At 41.0% G+C, this 18,495-nt stretch overlaps 1 protein-coding gene across 1 annotated transcript in view; it reads right to left on the bottom strand.

Moving 5' to 3' along the window:
• The window catches only part of LOC311224179 (SEC14-like protein 2), a 74,325-nt gene that overhangs the window by 16,392 nt on the left and 39,438 nt on the right, over positions 1–18,495 (bottom strand). The window contains exons 8-10 of the mRNA XM_084309053.1: positions 18,056–18,139; positions 16,690–16,796; positions 5,951–6,090 (exon numbers count right to left, since the gene is read on the bottom strand). Coding sequence (XP_084165179.1) covers positions 5,951–6,090; positions 16,690–16,796; positions 18,056–18,139 — 331 coding nt within the window. The remainder of the gene's footprint in view (positions 1–5,950; positions 6,091–16,689; positions 16,797–18,055; positions 18,140–18,495) is intronic.

Raw genomic sequence — 18,495 nt, 5'->3', positions numbered from 1 at the left:
TTGTTATTTGTCCGACAGTATTGTGTCTCAATGCGAGTCATTCTCTGTAGAGGTGGGAGTCATTCTCTGTAGAGGTGGGAACTTAAAGCTCAATATAAGAACGGCCATGCACCACCACCCACAGAATTGAGAAAGAGCAATCAATCTGTCAAACCTTTCCGTGTCCGGGCCGAGTGAGGTTTCCCGTGTTGAGTCAAATTAAGCCGCAGGCTCCACTCCTTACATATGGTAATTAAACATTAAAACACATGCGGCTTATAGTCCAGTGCGGCTTATATATGTACACATCATTCAATTTAGCTGCTGCAGCTTATAGTCAGGTGCGGCTTATAGTGCGAAAAGTACGGTACTTAAACATTTTCTTCACAAACATAGCCACAACACTGGTAAACAAACTACCCTCCCACTCAGGGCTTTATGGGGTAGAACACATAGTAGCTTACTACAAAAACCTAGGGGTCCGCAAGGACGACTTCAAGCTGGAAATGGTAACAACAGATGAGGTACTCAAAAAACTGAGCGCCCTCCAACCTAACAAGGCCACTGGCCATGACAACATCCCCTCCAAATTCCTCAGAGACTCAGCAGCCGCCATCACCCCAGTCATCACACACATAATAAACCTCTCCATAAAACAGGGACACGTCCCCAAGGACTTCTAAATTGCGAGGGTGACCCCTCTGCACAAAAAGGGCAGCAAATTAGACCCAGGCAACTACCGCCCTGTTTCTATTCTCACCTCCATCTCGAAAGTCATGGAAAAAATAGTCTACGAACAGGTCGAAAAGTACCTAGCGGAAAAAAATCTAATCTACGAATTCCAATCTGGCTTCAGAACATCCCACTCCACTGACACATGCCTTCTCTATTTGAACGACCACATCAAACAAGAGGTGGACGCAGGCAAATACTGCGGCATGGTCATGCTGGACCTACAAAAGGCCTTCGACACTGTCAATCACTCCATTCTGATTGACAAGCTAAAAGCAATTGGTTTTGATAGTCCATCAGTGAGCTGGATGCAATCCTACCTTGAGGGGAGAGAACAGATGGTGGAGGTAAACGGTACCCTATCCCCCCCCCTCACAGTGAGCTGTGGTGTTCCACAAGGAAGCATACTAGGACCGCTACTGTTCCTAATTTATGCAAATGACATGTCTTCAGCTTGTGACTGCAACTTGTTCCTGTTTGCGGATGACTCAGCCCTGCTGGTCTCTGACAAGAACAAGTTACAGGTTGAAAAAACCCTCAGCTCGGAACTAGGCAAAATCTGCATATGGCTCGCTGATAACAAACTATCATTACACATGGGCAAAACAGAGTCCATTCTCTTCGGTTCAAATAACAAACTCAGCAAGACAGACGGCTTCTCAGTTACAGTGGGTGACAATATTGTCACAAGGAAAGATGAAATTACCTACCTGGGTTCCATCCTAGAGGCTAATCTCTCCTGTGACAAAATGGCATCCAATGTAATAAAAAAAACTCAACCAACAAACTCGATTCTTGTACCGGATCTCCTCTCTGGTAAACAAGAATACCCTGAAGACACTGGCAGGAGCACTCATTCAAGGGTACTACGACTATGCTTGCACCTCATGGTACCAAAGCACCTCAAAGGCGCTAAAAACAAAATTACAAACATCTCAAAACAAACTGGTCAGTACAGCAACTTGCAATGGGCCTGGTCTACAAGATACACTACACGACCAAGGTACCCATGTACATGTCAAAATACTTCCCAAAGGTCAGTGAATACCACGATCACAACACCAGAGGGAGCTCCACAAATCATGTTAAACCCAGATTCGGCTCAAACAAGGGACTAAACACGTTTCGCAATTATGCCACATCAATGTGGAATGCCCTACCCAAAGCTGTAAAGGCTTGTGAATCACTACCCACTTTCAAAACCACTCTCAAGGAACACCTACGGGAGACTGCAATTCGAAACTGGCCCCTGTAAATGTCCTAACCCAACCCCCTCCAATGTACAGTAATTTACCTAGTATGGTTGTCAATATTCCAATGTACAGTTTTGCCTGTTTGTACAGTGTTCCCCCCCCCCCCAATGTACAGTTGTGCTTGTTTGTACAGTGTCCCCCCCCCCCCCCAACCCCCTCTAATGTAAATTACCTAGTATGATTGTCAATATCCCAATGTACAGTTTTGCTTGTACAGTTGTACAGTGTTTCCCCCCCCAACCCCTCCCTACCCAACCCCCCCCACACAACCCAAATGTATATACTCCCTTTTCTGGACTCTTTTTGTATCACAAACAGTACTGTATTTGCAAATCTGGTATGTCATAAAGGTATAGATGTAGCAGTACTGTCTATCTGTATGTCATGTATGTCATATATGTCCTGATGAATTGAAAATGGGGGACCCTGATGTAAACAAGACGAAAGTCTTTCTCTGGTCTGCATCCCCTTAACAATTGTGTGTATTGAGCCGTACTGTATTGTACCCATTCTGCAATCTGTTAATAAAGTTTTCAATCAATCAATCAATCAATCAATCAATCAATCAATCAAACCTTTCACTACCACACTACAGAAGGTTAACCTTAGTTTCACTACCACACTACAGAAGGTTAACCTTAGTTTCACTACCACACTACAGAAGGTTAACCTTTCACTACCACACTACAGAAGGTTAACCTTTCACTACCACACTACAGAAGGTTAACCCTTTTACTACCACACTACAGACGGTTAACCTTTCACTACCACACTACAGAAGGTTAACCTTTCACCACCACACTACAGAAGGTTAACCTTTCATTACCACACTACAGCAGGTTAACCTTTCACTACCACACTACAGAAGGTTAACCTTTCACTACCACACTACAGAAGGTTAACCTTTCACTACCACACTACAGACGGTTAACCTTTCACTACCATACTACAGAAGGTTAACTTTTCACTACCACACTACAGAAGGTTAACCTTTCACTACCACACTACAGAAGGTTAACCTTTCACTACCACACACTACAGACGGTTAACCTTTCACTACCACACTACAGACGGTTAATCTTTCACTACCACACTACCGACACACCACAAACCGCCTGGGCCGGTCCTTTATACCGGCAGCCATCAGGCTCTACAACAAAGGGCTCGGCCGGACGGATCGGCCGGTTCTGCTGCCAGAGCTATCACTGTCACAACTCGGGACTTGAGAACTAGAGACTCACATCACCGTACTGACTATCTAAAACAAGATATTCATATCACTGGACTCTCACCACTGGACTATCTTGTGTTTGTACTTTTTATATTACTATATTATTGTATTTGTATATATTTATACCTTAAGTGTATCTATAGTGTATATAGATACTGGACTGTATAGGACTGTGAAGCTATGCATCCCCCACCCTGTACCCCCCCCCCCCATGCTCCTTTGACACCCGAATTTCCCCAAGGGGATCAATAAAGGATTATCTTATCTTATCTCATCTTACAGACGGTTAACCGTCTGTAGTGTGGTAGTGAAAGGGTTAACCCTTTGGTAGAGTGGTAGTGAAAGGGTTACCTGAATTCTTTTCATTTGGCAGATTGAATAAGACCGTTTTACAGTCACATGGTGCTGGTGAGCAGAGTTAACACGACAGCAGGTTAACCCTTTCACTACCACACAACAGCAGGTTAACCCCTTTACTATCACACTACAGACGGTTAACCACCAAAAGAACAAGTACGGTCAACGGCGAGAGACAAATACATTTTTGATCCCGTTTTGAGTTGTGCCATGAATTACACATAATGACGTCAGTCAATTTAAAAGATCATTTTGCAAGTCAAGAAAGTTTATTGACAAGCAAGTTAGCTAACATTATCAATAGCTTTTGATGCTATAATGTAGCTAGCTGACAATTACACTTTTAAATCTACAAACCTCATATGGCACAATTCAAAGAGAGATCAAAAAAATATTTGTCTCTCACAGTTGACTAGTGCCGTTCATATCTTTTCCAAATTAGGGTCCCATGGTGGTCCAGCGAAAGGGGAGGGACTTAAAATCAAATCCAGCTCAGTCACACTAGAGGAAAAAACATATATCAAGGCACGCAGAAGTATACACTGAGCTGGATTTAATGTGTGTTAGTGTTATTTTAAAGATCCTCTCCAGGGCCCTGTTCCTCGTACCTGGCTAACTGAGTTAGCTGGATCATTTTCAGGATAACTTGACTTAAGCTAGACCTTTCGGTTCCCCGACGTGCGATTTTCTAAATCACTATGGCAACAGATCAAAAAGTTTGAACCTGGTCGAGGGCAGGGTTAAGTTCAGTTAGCTGGATAACCTGCATGGCCACGCCCTCGCAAAGAAATGCCAGCTCTCCTTCCTGAAATAATCCTCACAGTCTAGATCCCATTATACCATTCTGAATTATGTTTTTGTGCTTCGTTTTTCTAGAGGGGGCTTTTGAAATGTAAAATAATATACCTAAAATGCTGATAATAAATCATATTCAGCCTATGGATTTACTTTGTCCTAAATAATGCACGTCATATATACGGCGCTCGCGAGGTGCGATATACACACTATGTGGTTATTTTAATAGCGGATCATTGCAAATGTGAATCCTGCGGGGATATTTTTTATGAATGAAACCTATCGGGCATTTGGCTCCGATTCGTTTCATATTCTCGGCTGTGGATGTATTTGCGCCCGGATTGTGTTTCATTCAAGCAGAAATTTAAGCGTCTATGCGTGGATTGTGGATATGAATTACAACGAATCTGAATCTGTGGATTGTTGAATTGTATCACTGTAACTGGGATTAAAATGTCTGATGAGATGCGCTGTTTGACGGATTTGATGACGTGGAAGTGACTTGAGAAAATTAATGAGCAATTGCAAGCTTTTGACGTTTTGATGAATGAACTTGAGAAAATGCATTTATCTGTTCAAGCACTGTTATCTGATGATGAACAAGAGGGTGATTAATATGACTGGTGTCACTGGTATAAACCAAAGGTTAATCAATTCAATGCATGTATGGATGATGTCCGAAACAGATTAAAACCTGATGAAACTGTATAGCCTCCAAGCCTCTCTGACACGTTATTTCGGGGGTCGCGCTTGAAAACTTTGGGAACCATGTATTTATATAGTACATGATACCTAAGCACATACAGTACAGATATCCTCATAAGTATCTATTAATTCATATCAATTAGATACTCTTTAGGCTTGTTTTTGTCTACTTATTCTGAAAGAGTTTAACTAATTATTTTCGCTAGCAAGATCTCATTCGATTATTCATTCCATTAAGCCAACTGCCAGCAGGCACATTTAAAGAAATATAATCTGATTGATTGGGGTAATGAGGGATTTAAAATTAGCCTATAGATTATGCATTTAACTTGTCGGCGAGGCTATTGAGCCGTACTGTATTTCACCCATTCTGCAATCTGTTAATAAAGTTTTCAATCAATCAATCAATGCCGTTAGAAAATCAGGATTTCTGCGATCGACACCTGCTGTCTTTTCAGGTGAGGCGGCCGCACGCAATTATCCTGAGCATCAAGTCTGGTTCGAATGAACGAGACTGAATCAGCGTTTGAGGAACAGGGAAAGCCCGGATTCAAACATCGGGTTAATTGAATCTGGATAATGGGACTTTTGATCGACTTAGTTGAACCAGGTACAAGGAATAGGGCCCAGACGTATTGTAAAGCCTTAGAAATTCTATTTTGAATACCAATTTGTATAAATATGTTTTTTCCACTGTTTCTGTTCAATAAACTACTGAAAATGGCTGAAGCTAAATATTTAAAGTTACCACATATTGGCCCCTATTGTGACAAGTTCTGCATAATATAACAATCAGTAGAGTCAGAGCCTTGCCCCCAAGAGGAGTTAACCCTAAACAATCAGGTTTTTGAGTGCAGGAGATCTTCAAACTGTTGCCGTAACGACACACGTCGGTCACCTGAGGACACAGCCGGGGAAAAGGATGTCGTACTCCATCTGCTGCGAGGAGCCTCTGCTGACCGTCAGACACTGTTCATAGTTCACGTTCACATGGTCCCGCACATAGTAGGAGGGGGGCACCGGCCCCACGTAGGGGATCTGGAACACACACACACACACACACACACACACACACACACACACATAAACGCATACAGGTAGACACACACGTACAGGTAGACACATATACGCACAGACAGACACACACAGTGTTAGAATATGGGTGTTGTTTACATCAAGTGGAAATGTATGAGATGTTGAAATGAGATGAAAAACAAGATTGAGTTGAGAAGAGAAAGCAAGACTTACTCTCTGGCTTCACAGCACATTGTATATAAAGGGCCAGAAAGGTACTGCATAATAATATACAGTGAGATTGTTTTAATTATGTTTTAATTAGTCTCGGCTTAGAAAGAAAGGATTAATTGAGTGACATAAATACTATGTAAATAAACAGCAATGTAGAACACCTGGGCCATTTCAAACTTATGTTGACTTGAAATGTCTGTAAGTGGTATTTCTGTTAGAAGAAGTGTTAAATAGCTCTACATTCTGACACCCATCACTGATAGAGAGCGTTTGGTCACTGGATGAAGTGGGAAGGGATACAGAATGTATTTTCTGTTTACTGCAGAGCGGAGGGACTGGTCGTTACCGACCAGACAATCTAGTCGGAATGTAGAGCTATTATATTAACCACTTATTTTAACAATAAATACCATTTACAGCATCTTTAAAGAGGGGACCTCAGCTGAAATGGGCTTTTAGCTTGCTATTTGTAAGTAAACATCAATGGCTGGGAAAATGGAAATCTAGGACACTCCTGACATTGAATGAATTAATCTTTATTTCGAACATGATTAAAAAAAAACAAAGAATAAAAAAGACAAACAACGAAACTCCTGACATTAACATTCCTAACATTATTGTACTGGTCCTGTTATATCAATCGTGATATCAATCTTGTTAAAACCAAATGAAGTGAACTTTTTAGGATGTTTAGTAATATAGTCAAGGGAGCATGACTGTCCATAACATTTCCCTTTAACAACCTCAATTTGATATCATAGTATTGTATTTTTCTTGACCTTGAGAGGAAATGTAAGGAAAACATTTACTTTTGACGGATGACATACTAAAAGCTAGTTGTTCTGCAGAATTTCCCTTCATACATACACACAAGCCACCAGTTATCTGAACTGCTCATCTAGTCTCATGCTATAACTGTACACAAATACCAAAGTCTACCTAAAGAGAAGTCCGTTGGCTCCACCCCTATCACGATAACAAGACTAACTAAACCTGACCCTGACCCATATGTGTTTGAATGCAGTCACCTGTAAGAAAACCTGACCCATATTCATTTACATTACATTTACATTTAGTCATTTAGCTGACACTTTTATCCAAAGCGACTTACAAGTTCTGTACGACAAGCCATCACCTGTAAGAAAACCTGACCCATATTTATTTGAATGGAGTCACCTGTAAGAAAACCTGACCCATATTTATTTGAATGGAGTCACCTGTAAGAAAACCTGACCCATATTTATTTGAATGGAGTCACCTGTAAGAAAACCTGACCCATATTTATTTGAATGGAGTCATCCATATCTAAGAATCTGTGATATCATAGCCCTCTGCACTTCCGTGTTACATTGAGCTCATGGAGGAGAGAGCGGGGGGAGAAAATGAATGAATGTGGATGAGAGCCTTGACATTAAGTCAAGTGGTTGTAGCTTTTGGAGTAGGTGCGAAAAAGTGACTATAGCTCGGCCGAGAAAGTGTCGATTGACTTGGGACTGGTCTCTCTGTGTTCAGGAGACTCAGGCGTATACAAGTCTATTGGATCATGTCTCCAGCACCTCCACAGCCGTAGCTACAACCACTTAATGTCAAGGCTCTCATCCACATTCATTCATTTTCTCCCCCTGCTCTCTCTCCCACGATTTCAGAATACCGGAAGTGTTGCGGTGGTCTATACATATCATTGTCTTTCTTTCATATTTCCACTTTGACCAGCCTCTACAAATGTGCCATCCAGTGGTTTCTGACACAATCCTTAGTTATCATGGCAACCACTCACTGTGTGGCTCCTAGCCTTGATCACAATTCATGAAAACATCTTTATTTAAAATGTTCTCAGAATGTGTTTGTTTTGTAGCAAGTAGTTTCATTGTTGCCACCATCTTTAGTGTTACGAATTTATCTCATTCAAAACTACAGAGACTCTGTCTCCTCCTTATATAGAGTGTCTCTGGTAATACTTGACTTTGCCCTTCCCTGCCTGTACACGTCACTCTGGTACAAAGCTAAATGGGCCTTTAAGAACATAAATGAATTATATCACACCGATATAAACAGACCATGTTCCAAAGTTAACTTAAATATATATATAAAAAAAAAACTGTTGTTGTGAAAATGATGACCAAACCCCTTTGATCTATATCCCCCTGGGTATCAATATAATCAAATAATTTCAGACATCCAATCTGCTTCCCTCAAAACATTGCATCATTCACTCAATGACCACAATCTGTCAGTTGTCAGTAGTTGTAAAGGAGTTAGCTGGTCCGCAATTCGAAACTGGCCCCGGTAAATGTCCAAACCTCCCCCCCACCCAACCCCCCCAATGTACAGTTTCCTCCCCCTTAAATGTATATATTCTCTTTTAGAAACTCTGTCTGTAAATAAACAGTACTGTATATTTGTATATCTTGTATGTCATAAATGTCTGGATGTAACAGTAGGCCTACTGCATGTATGTCGTGTATGTCATAATAAATGTTATGAATTGAAAATGGGGGACCCTGATGTAAACAAGACGAAAGTCTTTCTCTGGTCTGTATCCCCTTAACAATTGTGTGTATTGAGCCGTACTGTATTGTACCCATTCTGCAATCTGTTAATACAATTTTCAATCAATCAATCAATCGTTTGTTAATTTTAGTGGTTCAAAAACATCCACAGCAACTGTGACAATGTATGTATAAACTGCTAGCACAGGTTAGCCTGTTAATCTCCCATAGCAACCCATCACACTGGTCTCATACATTTGTTTACATTTGAAAGCTTCATGTATTGAGATACTAACTTTACATCTCCTTTCAATGACCAGAAGGCCACGCCCCCTTCAGAAGACCACGCCCCATTCAGAAGGCCACGCCCCCTCAACATACCGAGAGTTGGCTGTGCTCAGAGAGGCTGCACTAAAACGGTTATAACAAATCAAATGATACGTCTGAAGCTGGACAAATTTCACTCCTGACATTAACATTCCACAATACGATTTTCCTGCCTGAATTAACATCATTATACTGGTCCTGTTTTCAATCATGATATCAAACTTGTTAAAACAAACTGAAGTGACCTTTTTAGGTTTTTCAGTGGTCACTAAGAAAATCTAATTACGGTATATCATTCCTCCAGTCATCACCATCCATACAATACCTAGAAACTACCAAAAGACAAACAAGCCAATTTGTTATCATTGACATATAAACACAGCTAGCAATGTTTGTAAAAATGTAAAAAAAAAAAAAAAAATTAGGATCAGTCTCAGTCCTTTTGAATCTTGCAAGATGTTCCAAAAAAGGTTAAAGAAACTGTCTCCTCCTCCTCCTCCTCTTCCTCATTTGTCCTCGGCCCAATTATTTATCTACACAAAGACAATAGCAGATCTGGCGTCAGTTTTCTTTCCTATTGAAAATCATCTTGGATCTACTTGCGTTTGTGACTGCTCAAGCGCTCAGCTTCTCGAGTCTAAGCCTAGTGCGGGATGCGGGAGACACCCATCAGCTTCCAATGGGGGGTGGGCGGCCAACCATTGGTTTAGCATAGGGATGTCCGATATTATCGGCTTACCAATATTATCGGCCAATATTGGCATTAAAATGTAATATCGGAAATTATCTGTATCGGTTTAAAAAAAAATATATATATATATATATATAAAAATTTTTTTTTTTTTTTTTTTACATTTATTTAACCTTTATTTACCCAGGCAAGCAAGTAATTCTTATTTTATTTATTGTCAAAAGTATGCATAATGTTGTGTTAATTCCACGACAAGAGATATGTAATGTTAATTACCTGAAATTATTCCGTTTTTTTGGGGGGTAAACCCTGCATATATCGGTATCGGAAATTAAGAGTTGGACAATATCGGTATATCGGATATCGGTAAAAAAGCCAATATCGAACATCCCTAGTTTAGCACTAGCATGTCTATTGGCAGATCCAGGGCCAGTTCAATGCTGCGAGGCAGGATACGAGTCCAAAACAAGTCGGCCCACATACTACATAGTTACACTGAGCGCACATTAGCCAGCCAGCAACTGTGTTCACAGGAATGAGGAAAGGTCCAAATATAGGACTATTAAGTTGTAGGTCGGAAATGATGGAATAGATTTACCAACGAAAAAGGTGTTTAGCCTGCTTATACCTTAAAAGTGTGGGGCAGCACGGATTCATTGGCTCTGCTCTGTGTATGTAGCTTCCATTCAAACAGACAGGAACAAACGTGAAGTCAAGTCTCACTCGCGTGAGTCCCTCTACATACTCTGGCAATACCTGGCCAGGGTACTCCTGGGTCCTAGTGTCCCCCATGTTACACTATATGTTATGTGTGCACATGTATTTTATACGTTAAAAAAAATTCATTTATCTATAGTCCTAATTCTGTCACTGTTTGATGTCACAAAGAAGGGTGGATCCGAAAGCTGTCAACAACATTTGTAACGTGATGAAAAAGTCAACAAATAATTGTATAATTAATTTATTAATAATAAACTGTATTAGACATTTGTTAATGATGAATAATCTTCACTTCAGATTAGGGCACGCAATATCATCTACAAATGATTTATAGATGTTTTATGAATGTCTTAACAAATAATTAGTTAAACATGAAAAGACAAGTCTGGTAATTGCTTCGTGTGTATTCATAAATTTCCACAAATAATAAACTATTCGAAATTTGTTAATGATGAATAGTCTTCACTTTAGATTAGGGCACACAATAACATCTGCAAATGATTTATAGATCTTTTAAGAATGTTTTACAAATAATTTGTTGAACATGAACAAATAAATGGAGGTACAGTATAGTAGTTTTTTCATATCCATTTTCAAAGCATCTACAAATGTGTTACTACTACACATTAAACAACATTATTTAATGATGAACAAATCAAGTACAAACAATGTTGATAATGAGTTATAAATAATGTAGAACTAATTTGTAAATGTTATACAAATACCTTATAAAGGTCTTATAACTGAGTGTTATTATAAAGTGTTACCTATAAAAGGTATTTATATATTTTCTATCAAGTTTAATCCCCTGTGCATTGTATATTACTATTGCACTTCACGGTTACATTTTCACTCTGGTTAGATGCCAAACTTCTTTACGTTGTACTGTACTTGTGCTGCATAATGACTATACATTAGAATCCATCACAATAAAATCTAATACATCTAGTAGATGCGAGTGTGAAGCGGGCGTGGCTGAGGATTAGGAAGATGGCCACATGCCAGCGGGGCGTGGCTGAGGATGAGGAAGAAGGCCACATGCCAGCGGGGCGTGGCTGAGGATGAGGAAGAAGGCCACATGCCAGCGGGGCGTGGCTGAGGATGAGGAAGATGGCCACATGCCAGCAGGGCGTGGCTGAGGATGAGGAAGAAGGCCACATGCCAGATCAGGTGTAAAGGCGAGAGAGACATTATTATCATCCATGTAGAGTAAATCCATAAGGACGTTCATCCAATCCAGGACGATGTCTCGGAAACATTCGATCAATGAGTAATAGTGAAAAGCCGCAGGGCAAATGTAGTCATGATGACAATCCAAGGTCGAAAGTATTGATCAGGCTACATCATGGGGCTGATTGGTTCCAATGGATGGTGACATTGGCTTCAAAATGCAGGGATGAAAGCGGCTCACTACAGGGTGACACTCACTACACTACAGCACAGCACAGGTCGGCAATAGGCGGCCCGCGGGCCAAAATTTGCCCGCCAGCAATAATATCTGGCCCCTCAGATTATTATAATTTTTTTTGTATATATCAGACCAACTAGGCTAGGCTATATGTTAGCTATAATGTCCAAATAGAGAAACTACCACCACCTAAAGAATGCTTATTAATATACTTTGTTTTATCCATGTTGAGAGTGGATAACAGATACTCAGGTAGGCAGCGAGGTGCAATGTAGCGCTTGCTCAACATGAAAAAAGTCGGTAACAAACAAGCAGTGTGGTGTGAGATTAAAACACCAGTTCAGTAAGTCATTCAAACTTTATCTTTACTTATATGACTGATGGCACCACACATGTGAACAGTAACAATGCAATTAAACTGAAGTCAAATCAGAGCAAAAAAAAGCTGCATCCGCTTCAAGAAGATACGCTACATTAGGTATATAAGGAATTACAACAAGACATTTATTAACTAAATAAAAAATACAATTTGGCTTTTAACCCTCTAAAGCCGAGCGCAACACTAGACATGTTTTGTAAAACATTAAATATCGTTGGATTCGTTTGTAAAAAAAGACTTGCTTTATTGTATCGGAATCTAAATGTTGTGCATCTCTCCGAGAATGCGCGGATGCAAAGCATAGAATCTTGAAATATCTCGATTGGTTGTTTTCTCTGGACTGCATCTAATCTGCTGTATCTATCCATTTATCATATATCTATGTCTGTCACTATAGCCAATGGAAATGCTAGAAATGGTCACGTGGACTGGGAGAACCAATGGAAAATTCCTATCGTTTCTCAATAGTCCAGACTGTTGCCTTGTCATTTAATTCAGCTGTAATGAACACAACACAAGGATTCAATGTCCCCGTTGAGATCACTGGTGGCCATATTCAAACTGAGAAAAACGGTTCAAAGTGTTTGTATGTGTGTGAGATTATGCGCAAGATGGGTGCAGAGGGGAGGGTGTGGAGGGGAGGGTGCACGGAGGGTGTGGAGGGTGCGGAGGGGAGGATGCAGAGGGGAGGGTGTGGAGGCCAGCGTTTTGCACATTTCAACTACTTCCTAGGCCAGTGTTTTGCACATTTCAACTACTTCCTAGGCCAGCGTTTTGCACATTTCAACTACTTCCTAGACCAGCGTTTTGCACATTTCAACTGTTGGGTGGTACATATTGGCAAGATAACAAGCTTTATTGCTAGTAGATCTTGCCATAACAGTACACACTTCAACATTTGGATACTAGGATGCATTTTTTTTAATTTATATATATATATATATATATATATATATATTTTTTTTTTATACATACATATCAAATGCTACCAATATAAGCCATATATACTTTTTATATGGACCTGTAATTTGGACACTTCTAGCGGCATGTCCATAGGAGACCTCCTTCAGCCGGCTGCCCTGGAGGGAAGCACTCGGAGGCGCTGGTCTGAACACTAAAGAAAAGGCTCGGCTCCCAGTGCTGCCAACTCCGCTTTCCTAGATCCTCCAATCACAGCTTTCCTCGGAACAGCCCGGTGTCTCCATTAGGAAAGGAAGCCAGTGCCGAAAAGACAGGTCCCCTGTGGACACGCTTACTTACTGTGATACTTCCCAATTGTTTTGATAACCCAGGTATCTTAATGGTTTGGTATCACAGCACTTGGTGATTATTGAACCCTCGTGACGTAGCAGAAAAAGAGAACCCGCCCTAGCTGTGCGGCGGACGGCCTGCTGTGTGTCCTCTACAGACCTGCTGTGTGTCATGTATGTCCTCTACAGACCTGCTGTGTGTCATGTATGTCCTCTACAGACCTGCTGTGTGTCATGTATGTCCTCTACAGACCTGCTGTGTGTCATGTATGTCCTCTACAGACCTGCTGTGTCATGTATGTCCTCTACAGACATAGCTGTCAACATTTCGTTTTGAGAAAACGTGCACGTTTTAGCCCCGCCCCTTCTCCTGGCCCCGCCCCCTCAGCCCGCCCCCTCCAACCCGGCCCCGCCCCCTCCCAATGGAGCTGCCTCGTCGCTGCCATCTGCTGGTCAAAACCTGTATGTACCCAGCCATTTCGTTGTAGGGTAAACTTTTCCTACTTAGAGTGTAAATGCTATGTAAATTATGGTTTTGTTGAACATTTGTATTTCACAGGAGAGAAACTGTATTCAAAGAAAGCTATTAAAATAGTCTTTGAATCTAAATATACTTTCTTTGTGTTGATTTTACATTAATTCCATGATTTTACTCAGTAAATATCTGTTACAAGCTTCGGTTTTATGTAGAAAAATGCTGTTTTTAATCTAGATTAATCTAGATTGATTACAGAAAATTGTGAGATTGATTAGTTAATTTTTTTTATCTATTGGCGGCGCTGGTGTATATATTATATATATATATATATATATATATATATATATATATATATATATATATATATATATATATATATATATATATATATATATATATATATGTGTATGTGTATATATGTAATGTGTGTATATATGTCAGAGAATCAGCCCCTTGCGTCCTTAGTGTAAAGCATATGACATGGTGTATGTTTGTTCATTGATGTGACAGTGTCTGGCAACATACTATTGTTCTTTTTATTTCTTTGTGTTTGTGATTTGTCTTGATGTGTTTGTGAAACTATAAAAGCAATCAATCAATGTATTACCATAGTGTTTTTATACCTTCATCACTGTAGGCTACATATTAATACTACAACTCGTTAAAGCTATAAAAAAATACCTATGGTCATTAATTTAGCAGTGGGAATATCATTTTGGAACAGTGTGTGTCTACAGAGAAATGTGAGATAGAAAAAAAGCCAATGCGATTTTGTGTTTTTCCTCAATATCTCTGCAATGCCTGCGAGTTACCAGTAACTGTATTTGTCATACCATGACAATTCACGACAACTTTTAAAACGGATCAATTATTATTTATAAATCGCATTCAGGAAATTGGGCGTCAGAGTGAAGGAGGGGGACGCCGAGGCGCAGAGCAAACGGCTGTTCACCAAGACATTTACACATTCCTTCCTGCATCACATACACAGTAACTTTGTATTGTTTTATCCACAGAAGATTTGCAAACCCTTTGTTCCAGAGACAAAAGCCACAGAGTGGGCAATCAAGAGACACTGGCTAAGTTGATTTGACACCCTCGGTGCCGCATCAGTCTCTCCCCTGAGCTCTGAGCAAATCCGCTCGCTGTTCTGTTCTTATTCTTCTTCGGCTGGCAACCGTCTCCCGGTCTGACTTCCTGTGATAACGGTCTAATCTACACTGCTGCCACCTGTCGTCACAGAGGAGAATTGCACCCATTTTGTAAAAAAAATAATAATAATAATTAGTACAAAATACGTACCAATCCGTGCGCCGTAAAAACGCCGTGCAGAGGCTCGAAATACAGGAGAATCCCGGTAAAACCGTGCGTGTTGACAGATATGTCTACAGACCTGCTGTGTGTCCTCTACAGACCTGCTGTGTGTCATGTGTGTCCTCTACAGACCTGCTGTATGTCATGTATGTCCTCTACAGACCTGCTGTGTGTCATGTATGTCCTCTACAGACCTGCTGTGTGTCATGTATGTCCTCTACAGACCTGCTGTATGTCCTCTACAGACCTGCTGTGTGTCATGTATGTCCTCTACAGACCTGCTGTATGTCCTCTACAGACCTGCTGTGTGTCATGTATGTCCTCTACAGACCTGCTGTATATCCTCTACAGACCTGCTGTGTGTCATGTATGTCCTCTACAGACCTGCTGTGTGTCATGTATGTCCTCTACAGACCTGCTGTGTGTCATGTATGTCCTCTACAGACCTGCTGTGTGTCATGTATGTCCTCTACAGACCTGCTGTATGTCCTCTACAGACCTGCTGTGTGTCATGTATGTCCTCTACAGACCTGCTGTGTGTCATGTATGTCCTCTACAGACCTGCTGTATGTCATGTATGTCCTCTACAGACCTGCTGTATGTCCTCTACAGACCTGCTGTGTGTCATGTATGTCCTCTACAGACCTGCTGTATGTCCTCTACAGACCTGCTGTATGTGTGTCCTCTACAGACCTGGCCCCAGTTTATTTCAGCCACTGTATTACAGGAAACAAAAACAGGAAGTAAACTTGGGCCCATTTAGAATGTTTAAGTCTATAGATCAGCGGTTATCAAACTACGGGCCGCGACCCAAAGTGGGGGCGTGGGTAGGTGACAGTGTAATTCTATATATATATATATGCAGGTATATATAAACGGTATCCTATTATTATGCAAAGTCTAGGCACTTATCACCTAGACTTTGCATAATAATAGGATGCGCGCACTTCGAAGCCCAAACGTTAATGTTTTGGCAACATATTTTGGCTAAATATGCCTCGTTTTATAAATGTGTATTGATAACATAGTGCTGCAATTACATTTTCTAATAATTATGCATGATCAAGTTCAACAACGTGTGCTTTTATTTAGATATTCCTTAATTCCACTTTGAAATGACGAGATACATTAAGTCGGTCGCCAAAAACATTAGGTCGCTAAAAAAAATCCTAAATAAAATGGGGTCGTGGTATAAAAAAGTTTGAGAACCCCTGCTATAGATGCTTTCAACATAAACATACTAAATGGACCCCAGTTTACTTCCCATTGCAGCGTTTGCCGATATCAATGGTCCTACAGCGCGGGTCTCCGTCTAGAGTCTAGACTGACTCACCCTGGTCCTACAGCGCGGGTCTCCGTCGGGGTCCGTCAGCTTGCCCCCATACACCGCAGGCAGCTCCTCAGGATCGACATACTTCTGCAAGGTCTCCTGCCAGTTGCCTGATGGGACAGGGGTGAGGAGACGAGGGAAGGAGAGAGAGACGGAATTCAACATCTTGAGGTGCGTTGGTTTACTTGTATTTTGACGTTTTTCTGGTCACATGGTGCGATGGGAGGCAAGGCATGTATGGCTCAAGTCTACGCCTGTGTCCAGGACAACGCTCAGCTTTACCTTGTGAATACATTCACATTTAGTCATTTAGCTGACGCTTTTATCCAAAGCGACTTACAAGTTCTGTACGACAAGTCATCAGGAAGGGCACAACTCTATCAGCGGAGTAACAATGTTCATCAAGGTGTTGAGTGCTACAGTGTAGGTTAGTTTATTAGGACAAGCGCATGACAGTAAGGTTAGTTAGGGTTAGAATAATAATAAAAATAAATTTTTTTATTATTTCAGATAATGGCTGAAGAAGTGCGTCTTTAGTCGATGGCGAAAGATTGGATGGGTTTCGGCTGTCCTAACTGTGGTGGGCAGTTCGTTCCACCATTGTGGGGCAAGGACTGAGAATAGGCGGCTTCTCCTTGATGACCCTCCCGGAGCTCGGATAGGAGTAGGTCTGAGATGGCCAGAGGATGTAGAGCGTAGGGGTCTTGAGGGTGTGTAGTTAGAGACCATTGACCGGAGGTAGGCGGGAGCGGTTCCCAGCGGGAGGTTTAACAGCATAGTGAGAGGTGGGACATTATTGACTGGACTTTTGGACTCTGACGTCTTACCGAATATGAAGATGTACTGTCATGGATCCATGCAAAGATATAGGTTTTTACAATACTGTCTTCCACAATATGAATGAATAGTTTATTTAGAACAATATGAAATTAGAAAAAAATAACAATGAAAAAAAACATAGGAATAGGAAAAAGCAAGACTGTATACCCTTTATTACAATAAACCCTTAACAATTATTTATTTATTTATTTTTAAAAGATATATATATATCGTAAAAGAAATACACATACATAATAATACATGTATATTCTTAAGTTAATCAAAAATGTTTACCTTGCTGCAGTATTAAAAAAAAATTGTGATGGAAAACAAAAGTATTGTCAAATAACTAAGAAAAATATCATGATATTTTTGGCCTCATCATCCAGCCCAGATCACATAAGCAAACACCACTCAGCTTTCATTCGGGTTTTCATGCTGAGACCAGAGTAAGACAGTTTACCCAGCAATCTAATGAAGATAATTATGACATTATTAAGAGGAACTGCACAGAGCAGAGCAGAGCAGAGCAGACTGAGCTCACACCTACCTCCCAGGATGAGGATCTTCTGCCGCGTGTTCTCACACAGGAAGTGCTTGACCAGGTTGTACGCCACAGGGAACAGCTTGGGGGCTGCAGGCAGAAGAAAGACAGTTGGAACTGAAGCCGGCAGAATAACGATAACATTAGTCTTATCTTTAGACCAACTGCTCCTACAAGAACAGAATGTCATAACGACCAAATCCAACTAAACAGTGTGACACACGCCAGGACAACCCAACAGGCCCCGCTACCACCACCACCATCACCACCACCATCACCACCATCACCACCACCATCATCACCACCATCACCACCATCACCACCACCACCACCACCACCATCACCACCACCATCATCGCCACCACCACCATCATCGCCACCACCACCACCACCATCGCCATCACCATCACCATCACCACCACCACCACCATCATCACCACCATCAC

This window comes from Notolepis coatsorum (assembly GCF_963971535.1).
Source record: "Notolepis coatsorum genome assembly, chromosome: 2".
In the NCBI taxonomy this organism is placed as follows: domain Eukaryota; kingdom Metazoa; phylum Chordata; class Actinopteri; order Aulopiformes; family Paralepididae; genus Notolepis; species Notolepis coatsorum.
The sequence above is the reverse complement of the archived record's forward strand: the minus strand, read 5'-3'. Positions and strand labels throughout refer to the sequence as shown.